This window comes from Nicotiana sylvestris, chromosome 1 (genome assembly GCF_000393655.2).
Source record: "Nicotiana sylvestris chromosome 1, ASM39365v2, whole genome shotgun sequence".
In the NCBI taxonomy this organism is placed as follows: Eukaryota; Viridiplantae; Streptophyta; class Magnoliopsida; order Solanales; family Solanaceae; genus Nicotiana; species Nicotiana sylvestris.
Genome location: NC_091057.1, coordinates 176,300,543 through 176,325,004, shown reverse-complemented (window position 1 = coordinate 176,325,004; position 24,462 = coordinate 176,300,543). Strand labels below are relative to the sequence as shown.

Here is a 24,462-nt window from a genome sequence, read left to right as displayed (position 1 = left end):
TAGAAAAGCATGATGATGTTGATGACTTGTGCGCCATGCTTTCTGAATGCAACCTGGTAGGAAACCCAAAGGAGTGGTGGATTGATTCTGGAGCCACTCGCCATGTTTGTGCTGTGAGGGAAGCATTTTCTACATATGCTTCTGCTGGACCCGAAGAGACGCTCTCTATGGGAAATGCTGCTACAGCAAAAATTGAAGGATACGGTAAGATATTTCTCAAGATGACTTCTGGCAAGGTCATGACTTTGAACAACGTCCTTCATGTTCCCGAGATTAGGAAGAACTTAGTCTCTACTGGACTTCTTGTAAAGCACGGTTTCAAGTGCGTTTTTGTATCTGACAAGGTAGTGATTAGTAAGAATGAAATGTTTGTAGGAAAAGGTTACCTTACTGAGGGCCTTTTCAAGCTGAATGTAATAGTTGTTGAAACTAATAATAAAACTTCAGCTTCTTCTTACTTACTTGAGTCAAATGATTTATGGCATGTACGTTTAGGTCATGTCAATTATAAAACCTTGCGAAAAATGATAAACTTGGAAGTATTGCCTAAGTTTGAATGCGAAAAATCAAAATGTCAAATATGTGTGGAATCTAAGTATGTTAAACATCCTTATAAGTCGGTTGAAAGGAATTCAAATCCTTTAGACTTAATTCACACAGATATTTGTGACATGAAGTCAATACCATCTCGCGGTGGAAAGAAGTATTTCATAACTTTTATTGACGATAGTACTCGATATTGCTATGTTTACTTACTTAATAGTAAAGATGAAGCAATAGACGCATTCAAGCAATACAAAAATGAAGTTGAAACGCAACTTAACAAGAAAATCAAAATGATAAGAAGTGATAGGGGTGGTGAATATGAATCTCCTTTTGAACAAATATGTTTAGAATATGGAATTATTCATCAAACAACAGCCCCTTACACGCCCCAATCCAATGGGATTGCGGAAAGAAAGAATCGTTCATTAAAGGAGATGATGAACGCATTGTTGATAAGTTCTGGTTTGCCACAGAACTTGTGGGGGAAGCCATTCTTACGGCCAGCCGAATACTAAATCGAGTACCCCATAGTAAAACACAATCCATTCCATATGAAAAATGGAAAGGAAGGAAGCCCAACTTGAATTATTTTAAAGTGTGGGGGTGTTTGGCAAAGGTGCAAGTTCCTAAACCCAAAAGGGTAAAAATAGGACCGAAAACAGTTGATTGTGTTTTCATAGGATATGCAACTAATAGTAAAGCATATCGATTTCTGGTTCATAAATCAGAAAATCCCGACATTCATAATAATACGGTTATAGAATCAGATAATGCTGAGTTCTTTGAAAATATATATCCGTATAAAAAGGAATGCGAGTCGATTGGTGAAGTATCTAAACGACCTCGGGAAGAAACAAAAGAAAGTACATTTAATCAGGGGGATCCAAGACGTAGTAAACGTCAAAGAACGTCTACTTCGTTTGGACCAGATTTTGTGACTTTCTTATTGGAAAATGAGCCTCGAACATTTAAAGAAGCTCACAAGATGCAGCAGGTGAATATGTTGCAGACTCGTATAATAATTATATATGGTATAGATAGTTCTTATTTGTGTATAACAAAAATAATATGTGGATACTTTCTTATTTGCTTAAGCAGGTAAAAATTTTCCACTAGCATACACTGTTGTAGATTCTAAAAATGATGCTTCCTGGGAATGATTTTTTGAAATGTTTAGACATGCTTTTGGGGAAAGGGAAAGGATGTGCATTGTATCGGATCGTCATGCAAGCATATTGAGGGGTACTTCGATTGTGTATCCAGAGGTATCTTACTGTGTATGCATCTTTCATCTTTGGAATAACATAAAAAAGCAGTTCAAGAAGAACCATGACCGGCTGAGGGAAGTATTTTTTGCAATGGCCAGAGCATACAAAATTGAAGATTTTAATCGCCTCATGGAAGATATGGACATCATTGATAAGAGGGTAAGGGGTTACCTATTCCAAGTTGGTTATGAAAAGTGGTCTATAGTGCATTTCACTGTTAATAGATCCATGATGATGACTTCAAATATTGTCGAGTCACTCAATGCAAGGAACAGAGAGGCAAGAGAGCTACCAATCATGAGTTTGCTAGATTACATGATGAATTTGGTTATGAAATGGAATAATACGAATAGAATGACTGCAATGAGTATATTTATTGATATAGGACAAAAATATCATGAAGTACTGAAGGAAAATAGCTATTTGTCGCAGAAGATGACGGTAAATATTCTTTTATCATGTCTTACTTCATATGCCGGAGTAACATACTTTGACAAAAATGCAATAATACTTGTCATATCCAGGTTTTAGTTTTACTAATAATATCTATTTAAATTTAGGTAAAGCCTTCAACCGATTATGTATATGTAGTAATGGATGCTGAACAAAGGCGGAACATAGTCTACATGCAAAAAAGAGAATGCTCGTGCAAACGATTTCAAGTAGATGAGATTCCTTGTCCACATGCTATGGCGGTATTGGACTACACACACATGGAAGTACCCAAATATTGTTCTGCCTATTACACCAAGGAATACTTCAAGAAGACATATGAAGTGTCAGTTAATCCACTTCCTGATGAAACTACATGGGACTTTCCAACAAAGGTGTTAGATAATGTGGTCCTACCACCGATAGTGAAGGGCAAACCAGGAAGACCGACGAAGTCGCGACGCAAGGGACTTTATGAATATCTGTATACTAAAACTGTTACATGTGGACTGTGTGGAAAATAAGGACATAATAGAAGAACATGTAGGAATACTCAAGACAACTAGTAGATGTTGCTACAGTGATTTAGTATTTTGTAAAAAAAATTCTTCTGAATATTGCAATTAGAATATTGAAAAAATAATGAGATTTGCAATCAGGTTCTCTCTGATGTATGAATTAAGATACTACTTTTTGTCATAATGAAAGTATTGGTAGAAGTTTTATTTCACATACTATTATGGATGTCACTATACAAAATAATATATAAAATAGATGACAATATACAAAAAAGACTATTACTATACAAAAATATACAAAATAGACTGTCACTATACAATTTATATGTAATATTTTGTTCCTATACAAAAAAAAATAGAAAATAAACTATAGTTATACAAAACATATACAAAATAGATGTCATTATATAAACACTATATAAAAAAGAGGGATTACCAATTAAATATACAAAATAGAAATTGTATATATATACAATTACATACAATAGACTCTAACTATCCAAAAAATATACAGATAGATATACAAAACTACAGTTAACAGTATCTTACACTTACGCTACAGTTAATGATGCCACGGTGCTTAAGATTGTAAAGTTAACTGGCCCAATGCAACAGGACAGGTTATAAACGCTTTCTTATCACCTATTCACTGGCATAATATGAAAACAGCAAAACCGTAACATTACAAGCAACATATATTTCTTGCATGCCTTTTCAATTTGCTGTCAAAATGCAATAGATGTTTCAACATTAGCATTTCAAACATATTGTTCAAAGACATCCCAAACAAAAAGCATAAAATGTGATATAAGTATGCAACTGTATCCTATCATAGACAATATAAAAACCAAACTACTTCCATCTTAAAATTACATGTGAAATTTCTGTTAACTATCCCAAACTATTCATCTTGCCCTTCAACTTGCCCTTTTTCTTGATATCCTTCGAAGTCTCGTCATCGCCAACATGCGTCTTGCCCTTTTTTCTTGTTATCCTTCAAAGACTTGTCATCAACAATGGAATGCGACTTGCTCTTTTTTTTGTTATCCTTTTTTATCTGATCCTTCAATCTACCAGTAGACTCATCATCACTAGCTGCTTGTCCTCTTTGTTTCTTCACTCCATAATCCCATAGCAATATACCATATCGATTCCGTATTCCGTCAATATCAATAGATTTAGGAATACTGCTGCCTTGAATGATGTACTCAGCAAATACAGCAACATAAACACCACAATCACTACATACAAGGTAGCACATAAACATTGAATAAAAGTTAGGATAATATCCAAATAGGAATTCATATACAAAAAATGAATAAGAATCAGAAATATTCAATAATAATTTACATGTTATCTTGCGTTGGCAACCCATCAACGACATGAATCTCAAAAGGATCATTGGCGGGGATTCCCATAGGATTCTCCTTTGTGTCCCCAAAACCAATACGATGAAGGAAATATGGGAGCAACACTGAGTATGGCTTAACTGGTCTCCGAACTGCACTATTCTGTCGCGCGCCACTCATGGAATCATATACATAAATGTGCAGATCTTTGAATGACAATCTCGCCAATATCCAGTGCCAATTATCAGACAGATTTATAGGGAAAAGGATTTCATCAACAGTAGACCAAGGAACATTACATCTTAAAAAATACCCAAGTATATACTCAACAATTGGATCTGTTTCAGTAATCAAATTCATATCTCTATTTTTCTCCAAAAATTCCTTGTACAAATTCGAAATCAAACAGTTAAACCAACAGGCAGTCATTGTCAATCTTATTGGAACATCAACACCGTACTTCCCTTTCTTTCTCAAATAGTAAAAAATTACATCAATATGCTGAAATGTGAAGAATATACACAGTCAAAAAATTACAGTATGAGAAAACTAAAAATGTATATCACCAGTTTATATTTTACAGTTAAAGTGTTGACGTACTGAATCACACAAGGGTAGGCCGGGATATGCAAATGTGAAGAACCATTTTTTTTCTCCAATATCATCAACTCCAAATTCAAAGATTTTATTTAGCTTATTGCCAGCCTCTGTATAAACACTGTCCCTGATGAATCATGATAAAAAGATATGGTTCATAACACAGAATAAACAAGAACAAAAAAAGAAATAAGACAAAACTGAAACATAAAACTTACGGCGCATTAGTCCTTAAGCCTCTATTGATGAAAGTGTTCCACTTACACAATACTTTGAAATCAACAAGATTGTCAACATTTCCCTCAAAAGGATACTTTATAGTCAAGATGGGCTTCTTTGACTTAGTTGGCTTATTTTCAACAACTTGGATGGTGCCACCAGAGTCAAATTTATGAATGGTGACTTCATGACCCCTGCTGGTTTCCTTTCTCTAGGTTCATTTCAGGTGTGTCATGATCAACAACAACTATATGATCTTCCTGCATAGTAGCAATATTTTTCTCCACTCCTAAACAATCACCATATACAATATTTTGATTGAAATACTTTTGAGTGATTGCAGTTATTTGAGCCTCAACATCATTACTCCAGCTATTGTCCTCACCACCTTCCTCACAACTATTTTTACCAAGTTGTACAGAATCATCCACCAAACTCCCCATATTAGAAGTATTTTTGTCACAAAACTGTTGGGTGATTGCAGTGATTTCAGGCTCGGCATCCTCAATCCAGGCTTCGTCATCACCAACTCCTTCACTACTTTTACCATCATGTATAGAATCATTCACCACACCCTCCATAACATCAATAGTTTGCTCTAGACTTACCTCATTGTCAACATTTTTCTTTACAACTTTTTCAATGCCAATATTTTTCTCCATAACTTCCTCACTACCAAAAATTCTCTGAAAATTCCTTATCATGATGGTTGTCATTTTTTTGATTACCCTGTTCAGAAAAAATATACAACAAGTTGTAAAATTGTAGTAAAAAGTAAAAATAACAAATAAGCGTAGTCATGAGAATACCTTTGAAGCATTGCGTATACCTAGAGCTTTAAAAACCTTTTTAAATGAGGAAATCATTAAGTTCTTCAAAGATGAAACCTTGTCGTTTACCTATAAAAGGAAAAGTGAAACCGAATATCAATTAAGTTGTCAGAACTGCTCAAAGACAAAATAGAGTTGTACCTTCTTGATTTCACTTCTCATAAGTTTCAGCTCTTTCTCGCTTGAATTCAAGTTACTGGACTGTGGATTCGGATTCTCATTGTTGATAGATTGTGATTCTGGCTTATTTTTGGAGTGCTTCTTAGCATTTGTTTTAACTTCAGCCACGACTCCAGATTCAATATGAATCTCATTTTTATCATCACAAACCGGGACAAAGTTATCCAATTGAAGCCTTGTTTGTTCATCATTTGTTGGGGAAATGTTACCAAACACCAACTACAAATAAATAAATAAAAGTTAGCAATCACCAAATGTATCAGAAATGTATAATGCATGTATCAGAAATGTATAATGCATGTATCAGAAATATATATCTTTTACCTGCTCCTGACTTAAAAGAAAAAACTCTTTCCTTAACCTCTTAAATGTCACCTTCTTCTTTACTTTCCAGTTAAGTATACGTGGCATAAGATTTCCAATCTGGCAACCGAGGTTTTTGCGAGTATAGGGGCAACATTCATAAAACCAACACTGGAATGCCAAAGGCAAACCACCATATCGGTACATCTCTCTCCTACTACGAACCTTATCCTTTATTGAACATAACGTAGTATTAAAACCACTTTTCCCCAAGGGAAAGTCTCAAAATCACCAGATTCAACCAACAGAAAATCATTCTTTGTTATCAAATCATCATTCGTAGTAGAAAACAGGAAACTGTGAATGAAATACAACACTGCAATCTTTAATGCATCCTCATCAGATTTCCTCATCTTGTTTAAGAAACAGTTAGTTAACGATTTCTTAGACACTTTCGACATGCTTGGAAAGTACAATTCCATCAACGACTTGACTGGACAGATTCATAATCCTTATTGGGATCACCATTACACTTTAAACCTGTAATAATACAAAACTCTGCAAGTCCAAAGCGCAACTTGGTGCTATTCACTTTAATCCATAACTCATTATCTTTAGTTGGCACTACTTCCCTAAGCAATAGTGAATGGATAAGTTGGTTCTGTATAAAAAATTCGGGCAAGTCCACAAAATAACCAAAACATGTTCTTCTAAACATCTCAATCTGCTGATCATCCAAATTATTTTTCAAATGTTCCACTATAATGTAGTTTGTATGCACACTGATACGGGTACTATAATGATCAGCCAAAGGAACATAGTAATCCCAAAGCTGCAAACAACGCAAAAATATAAATATATATAAGCTTCATAACAATCACAAATACACACTTTAAACATTACTTATACAATATGTGGATAGATGATACACTTTATATACAAAAGTTGCACATTACTTATTGACTTGATACACATTATATACAATATAAAAAAGAATGATACATTTTATATACAAATCTGGAACATAACTGCCATATTGGTTAAATTTCTACATATTAAAATAAACTAGGCGCATACAAGTCAAAGTTATATTATTAGAAAATACCTTCAAATCAGATGAGCTAGAACATTTTTGATCAACATGAACTATTCTTTTTTTTGATGGAACATCATCCCCATCACTTTTAGCCTTCCTTTTAGAACATTTACCCTTATCATTCACAACATCCTTTTTCGCTATTTTAATCTTTCTTTTGGAACTTGTACCTTTTTCAACAACTACATGCTGAGCAGTGTGTGACCTCGTTACTCTATCGCTGGGAGTCCCGCTATGAGAACGAGTCCTTCTATCAACAGGAGTATTTTGCTTTCCTTCACTAGGGGTATTTTGCATTGCTTCAACAGATTTAAGGGTTGCATGCCCCAAATCGCACCCAAATTCTGGTAAATCTTCAAAATCGTCATCGTCATTGCTAATGAAATTAGGGTTATATTTCACTAATTTACCGGCTAATTTCAGAGAATTTGGAGATGCCTTCATCTTCTTTTTTTTCTTCAAAGACTTCTTTTCCCCCATTATAGAGATGACTATGAACAAAAATCGGAAAACCTACTGAAATTTTGACTTACATTGAAACCAAGAGTAAAAATGCAGAAGCTGTGTTTGAGGAGAAAGGTGGTTTGAGAGAGCCAAGTTAAACGAGTGAATTCAAAAGCGTGGGTGGTTTATGGATTATGGGCTAGTAGATGTAATAAGATTGGGCCGAAGGGACATTTCGGGTCCAAGGGAAAAACTTTGGGCTATTAAAATTTTGAAGGGTTATACAGGGTAGTTTTCCAAAAGGAAGTAAGATCCAGCCCTTCGTATTGGATTTGATCGAACCTATTGCTATGTATGCATATGTAAAAAAACGTAATGTAGATATATTAAGTTGTATCGACTCTGAATTGCACATCCTGATTTGCTTCTAATGCAATCCACTCAAGTCTGAGCAACAAGTCAACCATACATGTGCTTGACAGCAATCCAAAATATTAAACAATTCAAACTCACCACTCTAACCTCGGCAAGACAGAAAAAATAGACACGATGACAAGAAAAAGCCTAAGATCAACCCCATCTAGACATAAAAAATCTTATAACTATAGATAATTTACTTTTCTTGCATATCACTCAAATTTCAACAAAGAAAAGGGTCAGCAATGGCAACCTACATACCTTTGACAAGTAAATGCTGCATGAGATACATTAAGCCAAAATCAGAACAAACTTTTCTTAAACCTTGAACCCTTACAAATCCTCGTTAGTCTATAAAAATAGGATGAGCTAAGGCTAGAAATACAACTACTCATATCTTCTTTCAACTCCTGTTCTCTTTATTCTTTTCTCCCTCATCAGCTGGTAAAGCATTGTTTTACTTATACCTTAGCTACAATGAATAAAAGAACTGATCAACTTCATGCATACTTTTTCCCAGTGATGGCTCCAGGCCACATGATACCACTAGTGGACATGGCCAGGCAATTTGCTCGGCGTGGTGTGAAGGCAACCCTTGTCACCACTCCTCTCAACGCACCTAAATTCTCCAAAACAATCCAAAGAGAAAGAGAGTTGGGCAGTGATATTAGCATCCGAACAATCGAGTTCCCTTGCAAAGAAGCTGGATTGCCAGATGGCTGTGAAAACTTAGCTTCTACTACTAGTACAGAAATGACCCAGAAATTCATCAAAGCCCTGTACTTGTTTCAACAACCAATTGAACAATTCCTAGAAGAAGATCATCCAGATTGTCTAATAGCAAGCACTCTCTTCCCTTGGACTGTTGACGTTGCAGCCAAGCTGGGAATTCCAAGACTAGTTTTCAGTGGCACCGGTTTACTTCCTATTTGTGCTTATCACAGTTTGATGGAATACAAACCTCACTTGAAGGTCGAATCTGACACAGAAGAGTTCATCATCCCTGGCCTTCCTCACACAATAAAGATGTCAAGACAACAGCTCTCTGACCATATAAAGGATGAAACAGAAAACCCAATGACTGAAATAATTAAAGATGTTATGAGAGCAGAAATGACTAGTTATGGAGCTATTGTAAACAGCTTTTATGAGGTGGAACCAAATTATGTAAAACATTACAGGGAAGTGGTAGGGAAAAAAGCATGGCACATTGGTCCAGTTTCACTCTGCAATAAGGACAATGAAGATAAAGCTCAAAGAGGACAAGAAATCTGCTTTTCTGAGCATCAGTGTTTAGATTGGCTCAATTCCAAGAAACCAAAATCGGTCGTTTACATCTGTTTCGGCAGCATGTCGTTCTTTTCATCGGCTCAGTTGCTTGAGATAGCAATGGCTCTTGAAGCTTCAGACCAGCAATTTATTTGGGTGGTGAAGCAAAATACAAAAAATGAAGAGCAGAATGAGTGGATGCCAGAAGGATTTGAGGAAAAGCTGAAGGGACGAGGTCTGATAATAAAAGGATGGGCACCGCAGGTGCTGATCCTTGATCATGAAGCAATTGGAGGTTTTGTCACTCACTGCGGATGGAACTCGTCGCTGGAAGGAGTAACTGCTGGAGTTCCAATGGTTACGTGGCCACTGTCAGCTGAGCAATTTTTTAATGAAAAGCTGCTCGTAGAGATTTTAAAGATAGGAGTTCCAGTAGGTGCTCAGGCCTGGTCGCAAAGAACAGACAGCAGAGTCCCCATAAACAGGGAAAACATACAGAGAGCAATGACCAAACTGATGGTTGGTTCGGAAGCTGAGGAAATGCGAAGCCGTGCAGCTGCCTTAGGAAAATTGGCTAAAATGGCTGTGGAGAAAGGTGGATCCTCTGACAACAACTTGGTTTCCTTGCTAGAAGAATTGAGGAAGAAGCAAAGCAACTCCAACTGATGGGAATTTGTCCATATGTGATCAAACTAGACTGCTAATAAAAATGAGTAGGTGTTGTAATGTGATATTTTGTGTAACTATTTGTATGTTTGTCTATGCATGTTTATTTGTTAAATTAATAAAAAAATACAAAAATAGGCATCTTTTACATTTTTAGCATTTAATGTCCAAATGAACAATTTTATGCTTAATTATTACTTAATTGTGCGTTAATTGTTATAGAAAGTTAATTTGCGCTTTTATAACTTAATTTAGTTCTTAATAATAATTTAAGTACTTTTATAATTTAGTTTTAGAAAAATAAAAGAAGAAAAAAGAACAAAAATACAAAGAAAAATCGGATTGGGTCACTTCTTCAATTTCAAACCACAGGCCCAAATAATTGCCCAACTTTCCCCATGACCCGGTCCGTTTCAAACCGGGTCGATCCGGTCCGCTCCATTAACCCAACACCCCCTCTTCATTTTTGTCCAACACAAAACAAAACCAAAAAAATAAAAAAAAATAAAAGGTGAATTATCACTATTAATAGTTTTGTTTTTTGTTTTTTTTATATATAAAAAAATCCGAAAATATTTTATTTTATTTTTTTTATTTTATTTTAAAATATATATATATATATATGATTTTAAAAAAATAAAAAATAAAAAAATAAAAAAAAGTAAAAGAATGTAGAAAATTTAAAAAAAGTAAAAAGTTTTAAAAAATTTAAAAGTAAAATAAGGTTGGAATTAAAAAATAAATATAAAGGTATCTGAAAATTTAAAAAATTTAAAGTAATTGAAAGTAGCATTTTTAAAAGAAAAAGAAAAGATAGTGGTTTGTTTTTTAAAGAAAAGTTAAATAAAGTGAGATTCTCTTTTAAAAAAATAAAAAGTGGGATTTTAAATAAGATAAAGTAATTAAAGTTGGAATTTTAAAAATAAAAGTAAATAAAGGTGGGATTTATTTTTCTAAAAAAATAAAAGCAATTTGTAAGTGGGATTTCTTTTAATTAAAAAAATAATAAAATAATAAAAAACAAATCTGAAAATTTCGAAAATTTTGCTATAAATAGAAGAGAAAATTTAGGAAGAAGGGTGGAAAAAAAGAGAGGAAAAACTAGATAGAGAGAAGAAAAAAAGAGGGGGCGGAGTGAGAAGTATACACCCGATATACATTCTGGATACACTGAATATACAGGGGCAGAATTCATTTTGGAGAGTTTTGAAGTTGAAAAAGAATAGTTACTGCTTCATTGCCTCGCTTAAGATCTGAAATAGTCAGAACCTTCCTGCCTTTTACTTCTTCTCTATACTTGGAGTCGTTTATAGTCTCCTGGGTTTTCTGCTATTCCTACTGTACTGGTTTGCGGTGTTGCTGAATCTGTTGTTGCTGTGTTATTACTGCTGCTGACTTCTCCTTCTTTTGTTCTTGTACTGCTGTTTCCAGGTACACATTTGTACAATCTCGGCTTGAAGCAAAAAATGAAATATTAATCAGGCTTTGTTCCTGTTGAATTCCTCCTGTTTAGATTTGTGGTTGAATATAATTTTTCTTTCTTCGTATAAAGATGTAGTTGAATGATTAATGAATAATGAGGTTGCATATGTATACTTTCTTCATCTAATAATGTTAGTTTAAATTAATCGGAGAATAATTAATCTGTTTTGATATTATGGTCAATCTCATGTTCTAGTATTATTGAATAACAGAATATAAAATGAAAGCAGTTTTTCTTTGTACAAACTCGATCGCAATTTTCCATTCGCATTAGCCGTAAACTAATAACTAATAAGTTACGTTTTTCAGCATGTAAATAATTAAGAGATTTTCTTTTAGTTTAGAGACGAACTTAGACCCAGGTTTTGAACATAGAATAACGTGACTTCATGCCGGATCCCTAGTAGGAACGCTTATTTGCATCACGTTGCATTTGACTTAGGGGACTCAACACAGGGGTTGGGTCCGTCTAGGACTAGCAACCTGATATGAAAAGACCATCCTGATGCATCCTATTTGTTTTCCGTGCATTTATTTTGTCTCGCTGACCGGTGTTTGAATATTATGAATATTGTGAAATCGAAAAATAGCGGTTAGGGAATTGATTGTTTATTTTGAAAAAAAAACAAATACTGTCAAAACTCTGCCGATATTTTGAGAAAATGAAAAAATGTCTTATTAGTTGTTTTATTAAAAGGAAAAATAGAAAAAAAATCATCATTGTTCTGTTTTGTTTTTCAAAAAAAAAAAAAAAAGTTTGTTTTGCCATGAAAATGAAAATGAAAAAGAGTCTTATTTTTTAAAAAAATATTTTTTTATTATTACTTAGTTGTTTATGAAAATGCAACAAATAAAAAAAAAGAAAAAAAGAAAAGAGTCTTTCATTATTTGTCGCAAGTATATATACATGTATATATATATATATATATATATATATATATATATATATATATATATATATATATAAATCCAAAAGTTTTTTTTATTTTTTTCAAAAATATATAAATATATATATATATATATATATGTCTTTACTTGTTGCAAAAATAATTGTCTTACCAAAAAGTCTAGAAAGGTTTTTAGACCCCCAATTTTCAAAAACAAAAAAAATCCAAAAATATTTTCCATTATGGACTTCTTTAGAAAGTCTTTCTAATTGTTTTTTAAAAAATAATAATAATAATAAAAAAAAATCCGAAAATATTTTGATTCTTCTTTCAAAATTGAAAAGAAAATTCAAAATTCAAAAAACATTTTGAGAAGCATTTCTTTTATTAAAGGTAAAATTCCGAAAAATATTTTCTTCTTTTCTTCAGAATAAAAAAAACGAAAATTCAAAAAAAATATATCTTAGAAGTCTTTCTTTTAAAAAAAAATAAAATCAATCAAAAAAATACTTCCTTTCTTCTTTTAAAGTAGTTCTTTCGCAAAATTAAAAAAAAAAAGTTAGTTCATCTACTTATTCTTGATTGCCCGAACTACGCGGGTTTGATTCTCACCGGGTGTGAGATACGTAGGCAACCCTCATCGGGTCCAACCCCACCTTTTTGCTAAAATAGCCAAAAGCCAATAAATAAATAAAAACGTGTCAAAATTTTAATTTTGCCATAAATAAGTCGGGTGGTGTCCAACCTCCCCTTTTGCTAAAAATATCCAAAAATATATGTCAAATTTTAATTTTGTCATAAAGAAGTCGGGTGACGCTGTTTTATCAAGACATAGCCGAATGTTCCCGAAAGGGACGCCGGAAGGCTGACTTTGTATAAACAGCCACCTTTTGGGTCATTTTTTAAGATTTGGTCCAGTTGACCCACACAGCCTTAAAAAATTTCGTCCCAGAGACGTTGAAAGGCCGTGTTTGCAATATTGAGTTTGCTAATTCGAAAAACGATAAAAAGAGTCAGGTGATACTGTTTTGTCATAAATAGCCAAATGTTCCCGAAAGAGACGCCGGAAGGCTAACTTTGTATAAAAAACCACCTTTGGGTCATTTTTTAAGATTTGGTCCAGTTGACCAACACAGCCTTAAAAATCTTCGTCCCCGAGACGTTGAAAGACCGTGTTTGCAATATTGAGTTTGCTAATTTGAAAAACGATAAAAAGAGTCATTAAATAAGTCAGGTGATGCTGTTTTGTCATAAATAGCCAAATGTTCCCGAAAGAGACGCCGGAAGGCTGACTTTGCATAAACAGCCACCTTTGGGTCATTTTTTATATTTGGTCTAGTTGACCCGCACAGCCTTGAAAAATCTTCGTCCATGAGACGCTGAAGGGCCGTGTTTGCAACACCATTTTTTTTTTGTAATTTGGAAAAAAAACAAAGAGTCAGCGGTCAGGTGAATACCGTTTGAATTTTGTCATGATAAGCCGAGCCAGATTCGGCCGCGTCCTAAACCCTTCTTGCCGAAATAGCCTTAGAGTATATTTCAGTTGTCGAAAGGTTATTTTCGTAAAAGAACGGACAGGTTTGTAAAGTGTCATAAAATAATCCTCCCCGACCTCAAAATTCATGTGAAATTTGGAATGGGCCACATTTGCAAAAATAGCTGTTTGGCTGCATTTGGAAAACGGGGAAAGGAACTGGCCGTTTGTTTTTGGAGTTTGTAAATCTTTTAATGAGAATATGTGGGTTGTTTGATTTTTATCCAGTTTGTAGGTCATCTTCAAACCTTTGAAACCCAGTTTGTTTTAATATGAAAATTGAAAAAATGTTTAGTATTGTTTATCTTTTATTGGTCCGAACTACGCAAGGTCTGATTCATGCGGGGTCATGATACGTAGGCAATCTCCATAAGATTCGACCACAACAAAAAAAAATGAAAAAAATCAAAAAGGAAAAATGAAAAAAAAAATCGAAAAAAGAGACAGAAAAATGAAAAAAAAAAGAAGGAAAAAAAACATCGAAAAAAAGAGAAAAAGAAAAAAGATGTTGTTAATAATGAGGACCGACTTAGTCCATTCTAACCTGTTTGTTTTGCAAAGAAAGTTAAGGTGGTTGGTTTGTGGTAAGCCGGACGATGACACTCAGATTCCTTTACTTGCACCCCATGATACACACTCTACTGGGATCAGGCCTGATAACAGAAGCACTTGAATCCTATTGGGAACTTGTTGACGAAGATGGATGATACTGAAGCTGATAATGGTCTTGGCAGTATTGATGCGAAGCTCAGTGGCTAAGATGTCAGTTTTGATAAAGTGGGAGGACGCTCCGTTCTTTGGTTAACAAGAGAGAAGCTTGTGGTGGCTTATTTTGTTGTCATTTCTGTTTGTTCAGATTATTAGGATTGTAATTCGGATTTTGTTTTGTGTCAATATTTTTCCGCTTATCTTTCCATTTTTTGTCATAGCGGTTTGTTTAAGTTTTGCCCAGGTTGTTTAGGATTTTATTCCGGTTTGTTTTTGTCTTTTCAAACCATTTCACCGGTAATCTAAATGGAAAATCCGGTCTTCTATTATTTCCAGTTTTCTTTTGTTTAGTCCTTTTATCATTTTTATTCAATGCCGATTCTAGTGACATGACATGCGCACCCAGTTTGGGCCTAATCTTAAAAGTTAATCATAAACCCCTGGGAAGGTGATCAAAGCGTTTAAAGGGAGTAAGAACGGTTCAAGATTATTTGGAGCCCGAGTCATGTGGAACTAGGGCAAGTAAAACACAAATAAAACCGTTAAAAGCAAGATTCGCCAAATTGGCATGAGGGTTATTCATGATAATAAGAGTGTCGCCCAACGGTGTTTTAGAATTGACAAATGAAAAAGCAAATATGAATATGATTGTCAAGTCCAGCACCATCGGAAGAGACTATAAATCTATGATCAATTGTGTTGTTTGCACTTGGCATGTTTTGAAGACTGGAATGACGAAGGCATTTTGTTCTGCTACCTAAACACTTTATCCCTCGTTACCCCTTTTGAGCCTTGTTTATTTTCTTTCATACCCCTCATTCGGAATCGGTAACAACAAGTTAGAGACGCAAAACATGGAAAAGAAAGAAAAGAAAAACAACAAAACGAAAAAAGAGAAAAGAAAAAAAAAGAAGAGAAAAATGATAACAAAAAAACAAAAACAAAAGAAAGTCAAATGAAAAAGAGGAATTGGGAACTACGTTTGACCTGATTCCTCAAAGAGGATACGTAGGCGCTTCACGGCTCGGTCATAGTTTTGAAAAAAATGAAAAAAAAATCAATCAATTAAAATATCCCCAAGCAAGAAACTGGGGCAAATGTTGCATTTGTTGTAAATAAATCTAATTCCGAAGGTTGTAACTAATAACCCAAAAATTAATGCATTTTTGAGCCTTTAATACCTTTTTTTTCTAGCCCTATCCAAAACCCACATTACGGTCCAAAGAAAGACCTTCTGATCAGTCTTCAAAAGATGCCAAGTCAGACAAATGAGAGTCTCACCGGTGAGCATAACATTCTGTTCCACAGCAGAAAGGACTCTAATCTCCAACAGAAAGAGTCATACCGGCAACACTCCAAAATCCCAGCTGAAAAGTGATACAAATGAGAGAGTCTTATCGGTGAAAACCTTCACAGGCACCATAAGGTGATGAAAGCTGAGAGAAAAACCAAAATGAGAGAGGCTTGATGGTGAAAACCCTTCGGGCACTACAAGTCGAATAAGATTGAGAATCAGATGGGGAATTACCAATGAAGATCTTGAAAGATGATTGACGGTAGAGGATAGGCCACATGTGCATGTCATGACCATTAGAGTCGGTGTCTGCGTTTGATAGGTTTTATTTATAGTTCCTTTTGTTAAAGAGTCATTTTTTTCCCTTTGTCTTTTTATTCTATTCCCTTTATCTTTTCCTTTCATAGAAAAATCCCCAATAGAGTCTGTTTGGTCAGATCAACTGTGACTTGACTTCAAAATATGCCATCAGCTTTCCAATTATGCCAGATGAGATCTGACTAGTACATCCAAATGGTATAGTCAGCAAGGAACAAACGCGAGGCCAGTGTCAAAAGATATCCCCAGCAAAAGGGAATCGACAAAAGGATTGACAAGTGTCAAGAGGGATACCCTTGCCGAAATCAAAGGTTATAAACCTCAAGGTCGAGGCCCGTGGACAAATCAAGGAGAGAAATGGACATGGTGTGGGAAATTCATACTAGACTAAAAGGTCAGGGAAATGCCAGTTTCCGAGCTATGCCACAGAAGAAGAGGGATATCCCCAGCAAATAGCATCATCCCCAACCAGTGGCGGAGCACAGAACAAGGAAGGAGAAAGGGAAAAACCATCCCAGCAGGAGTATCACAACCAACCACCATGTTTTAAACTAACAAATTTTGTTTGATTTCAAACAGGTAAAGGAAATGGCATTGATGCCAGAAATCCGCAAGGGATATTGTCAAACTGGGGCAGAAAATTTTCTTTTCATTTAGAAAATTTTCTGAAAGTTAGATACCCATTTGGGGAAGGATAAAGATAACACAAATCTCAAGGGAAGTGGTCTTTGAACTAGTGTTGCCCCCAACATAATAAGTTCCAATGGAGGAAGTTGTTCCCCAGCGGACAACAAAGGAAACTTGAGCTCAGTGAAGCACTAGTTCTGAAGGAATCAGAATCCCTCAGCAGTGTTATCCTCGACAGCGTTATCCCCCGCTGATAACATTTTACCCCAAACAGGTAAGTAAATAATTCCCCAACAGTGCTATCCCTAGCAGGTTTGAGGAGTCCAACACAAGTTTGGTGAAAATCGGTATCCTCAGCGTTTCCTTTCAGGGTTAAGGCAAGACTAGTCTTCAAAGGAAGAAGCTAATAAAAATAAAATAAAAAATAAAAAAAGAATAAGATATTTTCAAGTCTTAAGGATATTTTGGGTTCATCCGCCCTCGAATAGGATATTTTGGGTTCATCCGCCCTCGAATAGGATATTTTGGGTTCATCCGCCCTCGAATAGGATATTTTGGGTTCATCCGCCCTCGAATAAGATATTTTGGGTTCATCCGCCCTCGAATAGGATATTTTGGGTTCATCCGCCCTCGAATAGGATATTTTGGGTTCATCCGCCCTCGAATAGGATATTTTGGGTTCATCCGCCCTCGAATAGGATCTTTTGGGTTCATCCGCCCTCGAATAGGATATTTTGGGTTCATCCGCCCTCGAATAGGATCTTTTGGGTTCCATCCGCCCTCGAATAGGATCTTTTGGGTTCATCCGCCCTCGAATAGGATCTTTTGGGTTCATCCGCCCTCGAATAGGATCTTTTGGGTTCATCCGCCCTCGAATAGGATCTTTTGGGTTCATCCGCCCTCGAATAGGATATTTTGGGTTCATCCGCCCTCGAATAGGATCTTTTGGGTTCATCCGCCCTCGAATAGGATCTTTTGGGTTCATCCGCCCTCGAATAGGATCTTTTGGGTTCATCCGCCCTCGAATAGGATATTTTGGGTTCATCCGCCCTCGAATAGGATATTTTGGGTTCATCCGCCCTCGAATAGGATATTTTGGGTTCATCCGCCCTCGAATAGGATCTTTTGGGTTCATCCGCCCTCGAATAGGATATTTTGGGTTCATCCGCCCTCGAATAGGATCTTTTGGGTTCATCCGCCCTCGAATAGGATATTTTGGGTTCATCCGCCCTCGAATAGGATATTTTGGGTTCGTCAGCCCTCGAATAGGATATTTTGGGTTCATCCGCCCTCGAATAGGATCTTTTGGGTTCATCCGCCCTCGAATAGGATCTTTTGGGTTCATCCGCCCTCGAATAGGATCTTTTGGGTTCATCCGCCCTCGAATAGGATATTTTGGGTTCATCCGCCCTCGAATAGGATATTTTGGGTTCATCCGCCCTCGAATAGGATCTTTTGGGTTCCATCCGCCCTCGAATAGGATCTTTTGGGTTCATCCGCCCTCGAATAGGATCTTTTGGGTTCATCCGCCCTCGAATAGGATCTTTTGGGTTCATCCGCCCTCGAATAGGATATTTTGGGTTCATCCGCCCTCGAATAGGATCTTTTGGGTTCATCCGCCCTCGAATAGGATATTTTGGGTTCATCCGCCCTCGAATAGGATCTTTTGGGTTCATCCGCCCTCGAATAGGATATTTTGGGTTCGTCCGCCCTCGAATAGGATATTTTGGGTTCGTCCGCCCTCGAATAGGATATTTTGGGTTCGTCCGCCCTCGAATAGGATATTTTGGGTTCGTCCGCCCTCGAATAGGATATTTTGGGTTCATCCGCCCTCGAATAGGATATTTTGGGTTCATCCGCCCTCGAATAGGATTTTATTTTCAAAGTTATTGTTGAAACCAGGCGCCCACCTGAATAACGAGAGGAATACTTTTCTTGTCTGTCCATTGCATATTTTAGGTGCCCACCTGTATAACAAGGGGATTCATTCCATGCCTTTACCAATAGGAGACGCACTTCCTAGGTCAAGTTTTACCAATAGGAGACGCACTTCCTAAGTTTTACCCATATGAGATGCATTTCTTCCTAAAAGTTTAGTTTCACCCATAGGAGATGCATTTCCTCCTAAGTTTAGTTTTATCCATAGGAGACGCATTTCCTCCTAAGTTAGTTTTTACCCATAAGAGATGCATTTCCTCCTAAGTTAATTTTAGAGTTCTACCCATAGGAGATGCATTTCCTCCTAAGTTTGTTTTAGTTTTACCCATAGGAGAGGCATTTCCTCCTAAGTTGTTGTTAAAATCAGGAGCCCACCTGAAGAAAGGAATGGCGTTTACTTTAAAATTGTTGTTAAAATCAGGAGCCCGCCTGAAGAAAGGAATGGCGTTTACTTTAAAAAGTTGTTGTTAAAATCAGGAGCCCGCCTGAAGAGAGGAATGACGTTTACTGTTAAAAGTTGTTGTTGAAATCAGGAGCCCGCCTGAAGAAAGGAGTGGCGTTTATTTTTAAAGATGTTTTAACCTCGCCAACCTAAAGAAAGGAATGTCATTTTATTTTCAAAGTTGTTGAAATCAGGAGCCCGCCTGAAGAGAGGAATGTCGTTTATTTTAAAAGTTGTTTTTGAAACCAGGCGCCCACCTGAATAACGAGTGGAATACTTTCCTAAAGTTTATTTTACCCATAGGAGATGCATTTCCTCCTAAGTTTGTTTTAGTTTCACCCATAGGAGATGCATTTCCTCCTAAGTTTGTTTTACCCATAGGAGATGCATTTCCTCCTAAGTTTAGTTTTCACCCATAGGAGATGCATTTCCTCCTAAGTTTGTTTTACCCATAGGAGATGCATTTCCTCCTAAGTTTAGTTTTTCCCATAGGAGAGGCATTTCCTCCTAGGTTAGTATTGAAGTTGGGAGCCCGCCCATATAACAGAGGCATACATTTCTGTCCTTTCACATTATGTTCTAGGTCGCCCACTAGTAAAATGCGGGAATACTTTTCAGCTCTAGGTCGCCCACCAGTAAAATGCGGGAATACTTTTCAGTTCTAGGTCGCCCACCAGTAAAATGCGGGAATACTTTCAGTTCTAGGTCGCCCACCAGTAAAATGCGGGAATACTTTTCAGTTCTAGGTCGCCCACCAGTAAAATGCGGGAATACTTTCAGTTCTAGGTCGCCCACCAGTAAAATGCGGGAATACTTTTCAGCTCTAGGTCGCCCACCAGTAAAATGCGGGAATACTTTTCAGCTCTAGGTCGCCCACCAGTAAAATGCGGGAATACTTTTCAGCTCTAGGTCGCCCACCAGTAAAATGCGGGAATACTTTCTGTTCTAGGTCGCCCACCAGTAAAATGCGGGAATACTTTCTGTTCTAGGTCGCCCACCAGTAAAATACGGGAATACTTTCAGTTCTAGGTCGCCCACCAGTAAAATGCGGGAATACTTTTCAGTTCTAGGTCGCCCACCAGTAAAATGCGGGAATACTTTTCAGCTCTAGGTCGCCCACCAGTAAAATGCGGGAATACTTTCAGTTCTAGGTCGCCCACCAGTAAAATGCGGGAATACTTTCAGTTCTAGGTCGCCCACCAGTAAAATGCGGGAATACTTTCTGTTCTAAGTCGCCCACCAGTAAAATGCGGGAATACATTCTGTTCTAGGTCGTCCACCAGTAAAATGCGGGAATACATTATGTTCTAGGTCGCCCACCAGTAAAATGCGGGAATACTTTCTGTTCTAGGTCGCCCACCAGTAAAATGCGGGAATACTTTCTGTTCTAGGTCGCCCACTAGTAAAATGCAGGAATACATTTTGTTCTAGGTCGCCCACCAGTAAAATGCGGGAATACATTATGTTCTAGGTTGCCCACCAGTAAAATGCGGGAATACTTTCTGTTCTAGGCCGCCCACCAGTAAAATGCGGGAATATTTTCTGTTCTAGGTCGCCCACCAGTAAAATGCGGGAATACTTTCTGTTCTAGGTCGCCCACCAGTAAAATGCGGGAATACTTTTCAGCTCTAGGTCGCCCACCAGTAAAATGCGGGAATACTTTCAGTTCTAGGTCGCCCACCAGTAAAATGCGGGAATACTTTTCAGCTCTAGGTCGCCCACTAGTAAAATGCGGGAATACTTTCAGTTCTAGGTCGCACACCAGTATAATGCGGGAATACATTTATTGTCTCTTCATTTCTATTCTAGGTCGCCCACCAGTATAATGCGGGAATACATTTCTGTCTTTTCATTTCTGTTCTAGGTCGCCCACCAGTATAATGCGGGCATACATTTCATAATTTTGCATTTAAGCAACTTTTTAGTCTTGTACTACAGATTTTGGAATTAGTAACCCCACCAGAAGGCGGAAGGTTACAACAGGAATCCCCAGCAGTAAACAATAAAATCCCCAGCACCGGGAAGTAGAAGGTTGCAACAAGAGGTCCCAGCACAAATTCAGGCGCATGAGTCAAAAGGAAGAAAGGACGCGTCTTGAAAGAAGCAGCTGGTGAACATTAAATCATGCCCAGCATAACAAGTCTGATGAAGAGAGTCGTACCCACCAGAGGAACAACCGAAAAGCTTGATGAAGAAAGCCATGTCCCTAGCGGACCAAGCAAAATGATGAAAACTAGTATTCAGAAAAGCAAAGGGCCAGTATCATTCCCAAGTTCAAGGAAGAAAAGCATCGGAGGAAGCACAAGCCAACAAGAAAGCAAGGCAACAAGAACAAATTTCAGCCTAGCCTAGCTTCTTGTTTTCTTTTAAACACGGTGTAACAAGGAGATCGGTAAGCAGTGATAACATCATGCAACAACAGTAACATCGCAGTCCCACGGTAGTCCTAGCTACCAAAAACTTCCTGAACTACATTGACCTGATTCCTGTTTAGCCCGGGATATGTAGGAAACCTTTGAAGCAAAGGTTCGATCAAATCTTTTTCAAAAAAAAAAAAAAAATGCTTCACACGGAGTACTCGGTGTCGCATCTCCTATTTCCGCCCCCGTGAGGGGCGTAGGGAGTTTTCTCCAATTAAAGGACAGTCGAAACGGGATTTGTTTATTTGTTTCAGAGTCGCCACTTGGGAATTTTAAGGCGTCCCAAGTCACCAATTTTAATCCCGAATCGAGGAAAAGAATGACTCTGTATTATAGTCTGCGAACCAGAAATCCGGATAAGGAATTCTGTTAACCCGGGAGAAGGTGTTAGGCATTCCCGAATTCCGTGGTTCTAGCACGGTCGCTCAACTGTTATATTCGGCTTGATTATTTTGATTTGTTAAATACATTTTTATTGCATGATTTTATTGTTACCGCTTCTATTTAGATTGTTTATAATTAAAGAACCTTCTTCGAATCGAATCACGCGTACGTGTATTCGTTTTATATATTATATATTTTTTAATGTGAAAAATCGTGTCACGCGTACGTATACACAATGATATTGATAATATAATAATTATTATTTTATTTTTTCGAATTTTTTTATTATATAAAAAAAAGACTTATGTTCGAAATTGTGCTAAAAATAAAATTAAGAACGTTCGTCGCTCTTGTATAATTAAATATTGAACCGCACATCTCGAGTTATATGAAATTAATATTGATATTCTCCGAAGAGCCCCCTTTTTATTAAATGTTCGTTCGAAGTTGCGCGAACGCATAATCCGAATTGCTTTTAGAAATATAATCAGGTTACGCGAACGCATCCCTAATCACGCAAAATATTCTTAATAGTAGTATAGATTTTCCATAAATTGTTGAATGTTAACCGCAAATTATATTTTTTGCGTAAGAATTATATTTCTCCAAGCCATTCAAATTTAAAAGGGTAAAAATAAACGTGGGATTAATAATACCATTTTTTCGTAAATACAATATATGCATACCCAAAAAATGAATTGCATATAAAACTAGGAAAGAGAATTAATTTGATGAACAAACTAATAGTTTTCGAAGAAATTATATCTCCTTCTCATCTACTTGTTTTTAGTCCAAAGTTATAATGGTTTGGTTAATGTTTGCAATGGAAGATAAGAGTCAAGTTGATAAGAAAAAAAAATATTACAAACTGATTCAATAAAATTGCTTTATATACAACGTAGTTGTTCGTCGGAACCATTCATAATATTTTAACGTCGTAACAAGCTAATCAATTCGTCGGAACCATTCATAATATTTTAATGTCGTAACAAGCTAATCAATTCACCTTTCTTATGGTTATACATATACCCGTTATCTTACCATATATGAAAAAATACAATCAACATCATTTTAACCTTATTCAACAACAGAGGTTAGAATGTAGTTTTCTTGATATTTCTATTCTACTTTACATTTAGCTAACAATGTTACGGGATGTAATCAATGGCCCATTTTTATGTCATATTCCCTATTTTGACAATTCAATCATGACTTCACTTAATGAAAATTCCGAAATAGATGATATTATTACAACGCTTAAACGAACTTTAAGAGGTAACAATTATCTTATATTCATTACGCCAAACGTACTACTATATTAATCAACTGAAACAAAAACCAAATTTTTAACTAATGAACTTGAACGAATGGAAAACAGAATTATAATTCCCGAACTTCATTAATTTGTCATGTTGAAGCTTTTCGTGACATGAATTTACAGATATGTACCTGATATTGGAAGCAAAAGAAAATGAAGATGAGAATCAGCAGCAGTAATAACAGTACAGCAGCAACAACTGCCCAGCAATAGTAACAACCCATTAACAGACCGGTGGAGTAGTAATCCCAAAAACAAAAGCTTTAAGCTTTAAATGAAACAACAACCATTAATACTAATTTCAAACAAAGAAAGAAAGCAGTAGATTTTTAGTTTTATTTTTATTTTGAAAGCTTAAATATTTTTTGGAATTTTTCTCTCTTCAATTGTCTGTCCGTTTTTTCTCTATATCTGTGTGTGTATTTTTTCTCTCGTATCTCTTTCTATTCTGTTTTTTTTCTATGTCTTCAAGACTTCACATATATAACACATCCCATAAACCTTTTAATTAATTAAAATCAATACTTTTTCTCTACCCAACCCATTATCTTTCCACTCATCCCCATTACATTAAATAAACATATCACACCACCCCATTATATTTTGTCCCCCATGCTTCATTTAAAATAATGCAAGATTCCCCCTTTAAATTAAATCTTGTCCCCCCTTTATATTAAACAACTATATCACAACCCACCCCATTTCATTTTGTCCCCCATGCTTCAAATAAACAATTTCAAAATGTACAATTCCTAAACTACCCCTCACGACCTTACTGAAATTACCAAACTACCCCTGAACGTACTACAAATTTACCAAACTACCCATCAGCTATAACACATCAATTAATCAAACTTAACCAAAATATAGACAATATGATCAATTTCTAACAATGTTCAAACAACAATATGAACACGGATGAACATCATAACAACAATATCACATGAACACGATTTTAACAACATTTCAACAACAA

General features: G+C 36.2%; 3 protein-coding genes across 3 annotated transcripts; 2 read left to right on the top strand and 1 right to left on the bottom strand.

Moving 5' to 3' along the window:
* Positions 1–1,715: 1,715 nt before the first annotated feature.
* Positions 1,716–2,770, top strand: LOC104245761 (uncharacterized). The gene is made up of 2 exons (XM_009801421.2): positions 1,716–2,255; positions 2,375–2,770. Exons 1-2 carry the CDS (start codon positions 1,716–1,718, stop codon positions 2,768–2,770), a joined length of 936 nt encoding a protein of 311 aa, XP_009799723.2.
* Positions 2,771–3,719: 949 nt separating this feature from the next.
* On the bottom strand, positions 3,720–6,655 carry LOC138877171 (uncharacterized). The gene is made up of 8 exons (XM_070156760.1): positions 6,503–6,655; positions 6,264–6,413; positions 5,901–6,158; positions 5,739–5,828; positions 5,122–5,615; positions 4,714–4,837; positions 4,115–4,614; positions 3,720–4,005 (listed from the first exon to the last, which is right to left on the bottom strand). Exons 1-8 carry the CDS (start codon positions 6,653–6,655, stop codon positions 3,720–3,722), a joined length of 2,055 nt encoding a protein of 684 aa, XP_070012861.1.
* A 1,854-nt stretch (positions 6,656–8,509) lies between these two features.
* On the top strand, positions 8,510–10,290 carry LOC104228996 (scopoletin glucosyltransferase-like). Its single transcript, XM_009781560.2, has one exon. The coding sequence runs from the start codon at positions 8,677–8,679 to the stop codon at positions 10,132–10,134; it is 1,458 nt and encodes a 485-aa protein (XP_009779862.1). The 5' UTR covers positions 8,510–8,676; the 3' UTR covers positions 10,135–10,290.
* Positions 10,291–24,462: the final 14,172 nt, after the last annotated feature.